The sequence below is a fragment of the Apodemus sylvaticus genome, chromosome 7 (assembly GCF_947179515.1).
Source record: "Apodemus sylvaticus chromosome 7, mApoSyl1.1, whole genome shotgun sequence".
NCBI classification, from domain to species: domain Eukaryota; kingdom Metazoa; phylum Chordata; class Mammalia; order Rodentia; family Muridae; genus Apodemus; species Apodemus sylvaticus.
In genome coordinates, this window is record NC_067478.1 from 131,269,099 (window position 1) to 131,278,928 (window position 9,830).

Below are 9,830 nucleotides of genomic sequence, written 5' to 3' on the forward strand. Positions count from 1 at the left end.
CACATTTTCTAGGGAGAGAAACAAATTGGGTCAGTGAAGAGGTGAGGAGCATCAAGAGAGGCAGGGAAGGGAAACCATGATCAAAATATAATGAATGAAATAATTATTTTCAATGTAAAAGGGGATGGGGATAGATATAAATCATATATCTGGTGTATAGTTCAAAATCTAGCACATAGATTTATTAACCCACTCCTAGTAGGGTTTTCTCCCATGCTGAATAACATGTACCTTTGAATGATAAACTTTCAGACAGGAAAATTTATTTCTAAGGTAGAAGTATTTAATAGAATTATAAAAAAATAACACTATATCAAAATCAGAATAAGTAATCATGGGTATATTTCCCTTTGCATACCTATATTCAATCATGGTTTCTTGCCATTCTTAAATTAACAAATACAGAATCAAGGTAGTGTGCCAACAGAAGTGTTGTATTAAAGCTATCAGCCCCAGAAAACAGAAAACACAAAGTGAATTCGTGCAACCGCTTGCACCTCCGTTGTGCATCAGAAAGTACTTTACTGTGATAAACTACAATCAGAACACTGTGAGCAAATCATCAGGTGAAGTCCACCCTTTGCTTGCTGAATTCTGAAGTTTAGCCATCCTGAAGGGGTAAAGACAAAAACACACCACTATATAAAATATCAGCCATTTACTTTCTGCAGGGTTTCTCTGAACTTTAGATTCTGTAGATCTAAAGTTAAGCAAGATTTCCCCTAACCATAACAGTTACTACTTTCATTTCAACATCACTGTTACTGATGCAGAGGACATTTCCCCCATCTCTCAGTCTCAAATGACTACTCTTCAGATAAAAATCAATTGACAATTCATTGGGTCTCTCATCATGGACTACTATCACCATTTTGGCACTGGTACCATTTTTACTAGCTTCTGACATTCTCTTATATATGTATTTCAGTACATTACTGAAATGGTAAGTTCTGTATTCAAACTACGACAACAGATTCAAAGGAGGAACTAAAGCTTCCCAGTCACACGTTGACTCTTTAAGGCGATTGCCTTTCAAAGTGACACATTTTAAACAATCTCCAGATGGTCCCAGTTTTCTAGGTCTCAGACTATTGATAGACAATACCACTTGAATAAAGGACCTACAATCTCCACCACTCCCTATATTCAATATACTACACAGTAATGTCTCACAGTTAAAATGGTTTTGGCCACTTAAGTATCTAACCACATAAATATCTTAAGTTTTAATATTCTAAAACTGTAGAACATAGCTATAAAGATACACAGGCCAGTGTACCGTTTTTTCAAACTTGGCACTAGTGACATTTTGGACTGGGTAATTCTTTCCTGTGAAGACAACTATGCTAAACATGGTGTATAGCAGAACCTATAGCCTCTACTGAGGCTGGCAGCAGTCTATACCCATTTATTTTGACCACCAAAAACCATCCCACAATCCCAAATGTCTTCTGGGAGCCCAAACTCCACTGCAGAATCACTGGATAAAAACTTTACTATAGACAACATTGTAAATTTGGGGTGCACAAATAAGACAGGACTCTATAGTATTACTAATGTGGAAGTGTCTAGCAGATCCTCTGCTATTCTGTTTATGCTGGGCAGAGCGTTTATATAATACACTACTGAAGCACACAGCTACCGGTGTATTCTATCGTTTTCCTACTAAATACACTGACATTAAACAGGTGTGGTGATGGGGTAGCTAATCCAGAACCACCTTTACATGAACTGTTGGAGAAATCTACAGTTCATAAACCTTTGCCCTTTGCTAAGCCCAGGACCAAGAGCAGTCAAGGCAAATGCCCTTCTTTCTGAATCCTCAGTCTCTCCTTCTCCACCTGCAAGCGCTCCTTTTCTATCTGTAGCTTCTCTGATTCAAACTTCAAAAACTGCAGCCGATCTTTCTCCAGCTGTAGGCGCTCACGCTCGAGTTTCAACTTCTCGGCTTCGATGTCCTGTGGCTGCAGCACGGACTTCTCGCCCTGGCCAAGGTCGTTCTCAAGGGCCGGTTTCTCCGTGCTGACCAGCTGCAGCCTCCACTTCTCCCTCTCGATCTGCAGCCGCTCCTTCTCCAGCTGCAGGCGCTCGTGCTCCAGGTCCAGGTGGCGCAGGCGCTCTTTCTCTATCTGCAGCCGCTCCTTTTCTACCTGCAGCCTTTCTGCCTCAATATCCAGACGGCGTTTTTCCAGCTCCAGCTTCTGTTTCTCTATGTTCATTAGCAGATGGGGCTCATCGTAGGTGGGTCTGGACGGTGTGGAATTGAGGGTGAAAAACTCATCAATGTGAGGGAAGTCAGGGAGCTCGTTTTCCCTCCTGGAATCTGGTATGACAGATGACAGCATCTCTTCCTCCTCCTCAATCTCAAACTGACAGAAAAGAAAAAAAACGATAATTTAGTATTTGTTTTTGTCATTACTGGTTTGCTCCATTATTGGCCTTTTAATTATTATTGTTTCGTTTCTTACTTATTTGTGTACATGTGTGTAAGTGCAGGAGAATGTGGGCCACAACACGCAGCACAGTTTTTCTTGTTTACCGTGAGGTGAGTTTGAAGCAAGTGGACTGGAGGCTTCAGGTCTATTCTCCTAGGTCTGTCCCAGCAATGTTGGGGTTACAGATGCGGGCCACAGCGTTCAGCTTTAATGGAAGTTGCAGGGATGTCAGGCTTGTGCCACTTACACACTGAACCTTCTCCCCAGACCTGCCTCAATATTTATTTGATGGCTTTCTAGGCTGTTTGAGCACACAAAACGACTTAATCTGAACTATTAAGATTATTTGAAGTACCCAATGTCACTAACGTGTATCACTGAGGTAACTGATTACATTTAGTTGAGAGAATAAGCATTAAGGTCATCAGGAAAAAAAGAGCATGGCTATCTATTGTGTGTGGGCTTGCTCAGCACGGCTGGATCACTGATACGGAAAGCATGGTCACAGGGGAATACTTACTTCCGGGCTTTGCGGATCCCTTTCTTCCTCTTCCACTTTGACCTCTGTTAAGGATCCACCTGCATCCCGGAAATCTGCCACATTCTGCCAGTCAAAATTGGCATCATTTCGGAAGGCAATTTTTTCATCGATGTCTTCAGTGAGAGAATCATCTAGATCAGATGTAGGCAGAGGAAACCCAGAACCAACCAGCTTCATGTTGGCCTTCATCCTCTTCCTTTTCATAAGTGCCCGCCAGTCCAGGTAGCGCCTCTTCACCTCTGTGCCTGTCCTCTGCTCGCCTTCTCCGACAGCATTCACGCACTGTGCGATCTCCTCCCAGGCCATTCGCTTCATTACGTTGATCGTTGTGTTGAGCTGCTTGGAAAAAATGACTTCCTTCCTCTTGGTAATTTCTTTCAAAAGGGTCTGAGTTTCCTGAACACTAAAATTGCTTTTCCTTTTCCTTTTCAATTGCTTCATTTTTAAAAATTCAGATTTTAATGGCAAAAAGAGCTGTGCAAAGAATGTGAAGGGCACGCCACAAAAAACAAACCCAAGGACAACCCCTTGTTGGCTCTTAGTTCAAATCACTGGGGTTTCCAATCATCTAGTCCTGGAAGCCAGGTAGACACCTAAAGGAGAAAAGTATAAAACAAAAATTAATCAACCTATAACTCACACAACATATTGCAACCAGTAACCTGTATTACTAAAAAAAACAACACCTGTCTAAACACATCTTGAAACCACTGGCTATCCACCATGGCTCAAATAAGCTGTGAAATTTGAGTCTCCCTCAGTTTATATGAACACAGTTCACAATTTGGACTCATTTATGTTTAAATATGTTGGCATCAATTCACAACATAAAGGATATACCCCTTTCTGAAGCAAAAATAAATCAAATGTACAAGGGGGAATTGAATCAGGAAATATAAAAGTCTACCATTGTTTGAGTCCACTCTTATAGTGTTACGAGTAAATGTTAATTCATTTTTAAAATTTAACAACAAAATATTTTGTTACCATTTATAACCTTCGTTCAGCATTTTTTTCTAGCTCCCAAGGATCTCCAATCACCTGTGCATATTTAATAACATCACCAAAAACATGTCCATCATATCTTTTAGTTTCTGACAATCTTTGAGGAACAACATCTTCCAAAGAGTGACTTTCTGAAGAAAGAGAGTCCAGGGAGAACTGAATGTTCTGAAGTACAGACATGAACTTGAAAAAATCCATCAGTTTCACAAATACACAGAAAAAGAACCAAATCTGCAAAATCAAGAGGACTCCAAGCAAGCTATTTGATAACACACATTTCTAGAGATATCTAATGATAACTAAAGTCCAGTGAATCAGAATGCACAATCCATGCCAGCATGCCCATAGTATCTTTATAGTTAGATGCAAGCATTTTGTGAATAAAATTTAAGAAAAACTATTTCTGGATTAGAACACTGTTGAAAGAAAATATGTGCTGCTGTTATGAGCAGATTCTGGAGTCAGACCCTCTGAGACAGAACACTAGTTCTGTGGCACGAATGGAAGTACAGAGACTAAATTCAGACTCAGAGGTGGGCAGGAAGAGTCCAAACTTCAGGCCTGGATACAAAGTGGGCCTTCTTCTCAAAGTAAAATGCAGTTCGTTGGCAGAACAGTACCCTAGCATGTGCAAAGCCCAAGGCCCTGGGTTCTACCTTCAGTACTAGGGTGGGGTAGAGGTGGGGGTATGGAGAAAAGGGAGATTAAAAACACAAGGAGAGAGGGGCTAAAAGTGAATCCTAGATCAGCCTGCCTAACTGTGACTTACATCTCTTACCTTCCCCATGTATGATTTCACTTATAAAAATAATATGTCACTTAGCAGAGATACAGCAAAGAATATACAATTTCAAATATACAGAAGATTGGACCTGCCCACAATAAACAATGTGACTACTCGTGCAATCCAGCAGCCCTTGAGCTAGCTACATAGCTGAGGACGATTTTGACCTTTGGCTCCTCCTCTTCACTTCTGAGTCTTTGGAATTGCAGGTATGTTTTATTTATGCAGTGTATGAAGTCGAACCCAGGGTCTCATATATTGTTCCCAAGACCTAACAATGGTGAACTACATTCCCAGCCATATGGTGCACATCTGCTATATAAAATACTGAAACAAGTTGATTTATATGTCATTAAACTGAACTCACTATACTTAGTATGCTTGACTGTAGGATTCTTGAAGGAATCAAGTGAAAGAGTCAACTTTTACTGTTTCTTCTGCTGCCACTTGTCCCACCTTTTAGGAAGTAGAAGAGAGCTCATCTGCTTCAAAGACAATGTCTCAATACATAGTATTGTGTCTAATAAATATGAGGTTTTTAAAAGCAGTATAAAATTAAATATTATCAGTAGAACTGAAGGAGAAAAAAGATAATTTAAGGAGAAAGGACAATGAAGGCTCTGTGCATATAAAGCTCTTATCTATAGAACAAGGTGGCTGAAGACAATACAGTCACAAAGTAGCTTATACATAAATGAAGACCATGCCACATAATACAACACTCAGGCAGTCTGTCAAAATCCTGGCGTGAAAAATGTCTCTTCAGCAAACAGGCTCCACTATCACACAGGCAGATTCTAACAGCTAAGTAAGTCATCAGAGACAGTTTAAAAAGCTAGAACCAGAAATCAAGGCAGCCTTAAAAAAATGGATGAGAACTGAAATGACATTAAACATGTACAATGCTGGAACAGTGATTGTTCCCACATCACTTAGCAGCATTGGGGGGGGGGGAGGAGGAAACATTTAAAAAACACTTACTTTTATGATAAAAGCAGGATCTGAAACACAAATATTCATTAACAGGGAACGCCAAGCCACATACAATATTTGATATAATTGTATGTCGATTTCTTAGAATACTATGATATTAATGGAAATGCAGAACAACAAAACTACAAAAGGATGGGCCAGGAAGATGAACCAGTGAGTTCAATCACTTGCTGCACAATATGGCTTAAGTCTGATCCCTAAAACCCACATAAAGGTAGAGAGAGCTGATCCAACAGCTTATCTCCTGACCCATGTGCAACATTGCCTGCACTGTTATACACAAACACACTAATAAATAAAAGTTTAAAAATAAAGTGGAGAAGGAAATGGATGTGTCCCTGCATGCACATTCCAAGGCTCAATTGTGTGTGTGTGTGTGTGTGTGTGCTCGCACACTAGCATGTCCATCACTCTCTACCTTACTTCTTGGGACAGGTGGGCACTAGGAACAGAATTCAGGTCCTCATGCTTCTGCAACAGGCAAGTTGCTAGGCACTGATGTCTTGATGTGGTCTTACACTACTAATCTGTATTATGATCAATTATTTCATTACAGGCATGAAAACATAAACATGAAATATTATTCCTTCTATCAAGTAGCTTATAACCTAGTCAATCTGAGGTATAAAAGGTACACACAAGAATCCAGAAGAATAGAGTCCAGAAGCTGGAAAGCTGTGAACAGCTTTTGTTTGTTTTTATTATGCAGGCTTGTGTGCCAGTTCTATCACTTAAAGTCTCTTTGGTCTCAAGTAAATGAGCTTCACACACATGACTACGAGTTGATAACTGAGACCACTCACGGCATTTCAGGATTAAACGTGGTAATCCGATGAGCCTATGATGACTAAGATACAATAAGCTCACAAGTATCAGTTACCACTGCTATGTCTTAGTATGAACCTGCACATAACTATTTCTTTACTGGATGATTAGCCCTAATACTTGAAGATTATTAGAATACAAACAAACTATATTGAGTTTCCAGACTCAGGAACCTTTAATAGCATCCAAAAAAGATTTTGAGAAGGAAATAACAATTTAGGTCATATATAACAAACAACACATTGGGTCATATAACAATAGACTTATGAGGGACAGAAATCAAACAGAAACATGCCAGGCATTAAAGTAAGGAAACTAATGAAGGCCGAATACCAACCACTTGTTAATGCTGGATTAGTAAAACCCCATACGTTACTGAGAGACTGTACCAAAAGAGAAAAATGTAACTGTAAAGATCATACTTCTTTTCAATTCAAGGAACTTTCCTCCTCTACAGAGAAATATATTACTGAAATATTATAAAGAAGATAACAGTCTTTAATAAAATAATGACTGCTGTTAACAATAGAATCTTGTACAGTGTACACCATCAGATTCTTCTGCTCTCAACATTCAAGGTCAGTGTGCTCACTGGGCTGTTGCAACATCATTGCTAAACGGCAAAAATAACAGGCTTTTTAACCGACGAGAATCTGTGCGTTTTTAACTTCTCAGTAGTTCTTCCCAACTGTGTAGCCTTCCCTACCCCTCCCAACATGTCTTTGTCTACATCTGGAGTTTACAAAGTGGCATCCATTTGTCTTCAACTGAACTATGCTGAACTAATGAACTATCATTTATAAAATACAGTTCACCGCATTTTTAACCTCAATGGACTAGATAGTAGAACCTGTGATGATAGCTATCCTTGCTTGTCAACTTGGGATAACCTAAAACACCAAAAATAGAGGGCACATCTCTGATTTTGCCATAATTTGATGTAGGAAAATCTATTTCTAATCTAGATCTTTTAAGGTAGGAAGATACACCTTTAATCCAATCCAGATCTTTTAAGGTAGGAAGATACACCTTTAATCCATCATTTGAGCTGGGAAAAACCACCTGTAATCTGGGCCACCTCTTCTGCTTGAACCCTATGCAGGGACATGGAAGGAAGCTTATGCTCTTTGCCTGCATGTTCTCAGCGCACTAGTCCATTCCTTTACTATCATTAGAGCCTACTTCTCTGGGACTCCAGAGTATGCTGATGACATGCAGACTCATAAATTGTGCAACTGGACTCTTTTGACTTTCCATTCATAACAAGCCTTTGTTGGACTGCAGCCTATAAGTCATTCTAATACAAATAAATATAATAAATATAGATTCATTATACATATATACATATGTGTGTGTATATATATATATATATATATATATATGGAGATTCTTTCTAGAAACTCTATGACTCTAGAGAACCCTTATTCTGGTCAGTCTTCACTTAATCCAAAGAAAGCCTTTACTTGAAACCTTGACAGTACTGAGTTAAAGAACGGCTTAGCATCAGTACAACTGGAGGTAAAAATTGATAGCTGTGTTTACAAAAGCAAAAATGAACTGATTATGAACATGTCTACCTTTCTGTACCATTTCTAGTACCTTGATGCTGTGTATGAGAAGTTTGGATTTTCTGTCACGGACTCCCAAATAAGTTCATCAAAAGTATTTACTCAGCTCCTACATTTGGGGCACCATTTGTGGTGCTAGGGATAGAACAGGTCATATAATGTACAATTACACCATTTCTGATGCCTAACACTCCTCCCCCCCCCCACCCCCCACTTTATTGTTATCATTCTGTTCTTACAATAAGGAACTTGACAGTCACAGTCACTAATCTCAGACCCCCAATGTGCAAACCACAGACAGCTGCTGTTTTCCTGGACTTCCTGACCATTCAGAAAGGAAGAATAACCCTTCAAGTTGTGGAAGACTTCATTCCAAAATTATTCTTTACTGTTCAGAAAGGGAATTGTTGTGCGGTGCACTCACATAGCCACCAACGATGTACTGTAAGTTATAACTAGGCATTTCTTCTGTGATGATTAAATGAACTTTCTAGGTTTTTGTCTAACATAGAACTAAGAAATCTGAGAAAAACCTGGCAATAAAATCTAGGTTAAAAAAAAAAATCAAGAAAAGGGGAAAAACCAGAAAGAGAGAAGGGAGGGGGGTAAAGATTACATTCACTTAGCAGTTAAGAAAAGCATTCCAGATCTACAAACTTCTCTCCAACCCATCTCACTCCAATCTCATTTGAAGAGTGACTTCCCAATATTATTACAGGATAATTATTTTTCTTCCTGATAAACACAACTGAAGTTTGCTTAAGGGTCTCCTGCTACTAAGTAACGGTGGGAAGGTGCAGCTGAGGCCTCTGGGAAGATGGGGATCCCAAAGCCTGGAGTTTGCGGTGGGGGAGGGGTCAAGATGGTGCAGCGCCCAAGTGGAGTCCAGGCAACTTGGAGGTTTATTATTCCTTTCCGAACGGTCAGCAATAGCCATACCTAGGTTTCCCACACTTCTGCGGAGGCCCAGAGCTTCTCCTCCCTAGTCAGGTGATAATTATGAGTGAGACTTTTCTCCCCAGCCTCGGGATCCTGCGCTCTGCAATGCCAAGGCCAAAGCTCACAGAGGCAACACCCCACAGAGACCTACAATGCCAGGTCTCCTCTGGTCCTCGAGCTCCCCAGTCCCTGTTGCTCCGCTGCAACCCATCACTCACCTGCGACCCCGGGGCACCTCTGTCTGATCGCCCTTAGGGTGCTGGAAAGAGATGCTTCATGGAGCCCCCGCCCACCAACTTCTGCCTGCCTCGATTGGCTGAGATGGCTGTTGCTCATGGGTTGCAGCTAATCCATTTGTCCAGGGGGGATTGCCACTCTGCCTGAGAGCCCGCCTCAGGCCAGGCCTCACAATGGGAATCGAGTCCCAAACCGGTTCCGGGTTAGTGCCCTGGACACCGCCCCGCAGTGATTCGCCTCCCGTTCAGCGCGCACTCTTTGCCACGTGGCCCTGTCAATCAAGCGTGCTCTAGCGAAGGATTGGTCCCTAGAGACGGGCTTCCTCGCTGCTCCGCCCGATTAGTAACTCCGAACTCCGCTCCTGTCCTTGACCCTCAACCTATTACAAGGCCCAGGGAAAATGGAAACCCGCAAATACTCACCTAGCTGCGGTCTCCGTGGACCGCGACCTCTGACATCGCCTTTGCAGTTTTTAAATCAAAGAATCGTTTTTTCACTCTTAA

At 40.9% G+C, this 9,830-nt stretch overlaps 1 protein-coding gene across 1 annotated transcript; it reads right to left on the reverse strand.

The window, feature by feature from the left end:
- Positions 1–232: 232 nt before the first annotated feature.
- On the reverse strand, positions 233–9,532 carry Msantd4 (Myb/SANT DNA binding domain containing 4 with coiled-coils). The gene is made up of 3 exons (XM_052189175.1): positions 9,309–9,532; positions 2,956–3,569; positions 233–2,369 (listed from the first exon to the last, which is right to left on the reverse strand). The coding sequence occupies exons 2-3, from the start codon at positions 3,415–3,417 to the stop codon at positions 1,794–1,796; spliced, it is 1,038 nt and encodes a 345-aa protein (XP_052045135.1). The 5' UTR covers positions 3,418–3,569; positions 9,309–9,532; the 3' UTR covers positions 233–1,793.
- Positions 9,533–9,830: the final 298 nt, after the last annotated feature.

Coding starts and splice junctions, on each gene's coding strand:
- Msantd4 (XM_052189175.1), bottom strand. CDS start 3,417: ATGAAGCAATTGAAAAGGAAAAGGAAAAGCAATTTTAGTGTTCAGGAA. Junction 2,370..2,955: donor GGGATCCGCAAAGCCCGGAA/GTAAGTATTCCC, acceptor CTTTTCTGTCAG/TTTGAGATTGAGGAGGAGGA.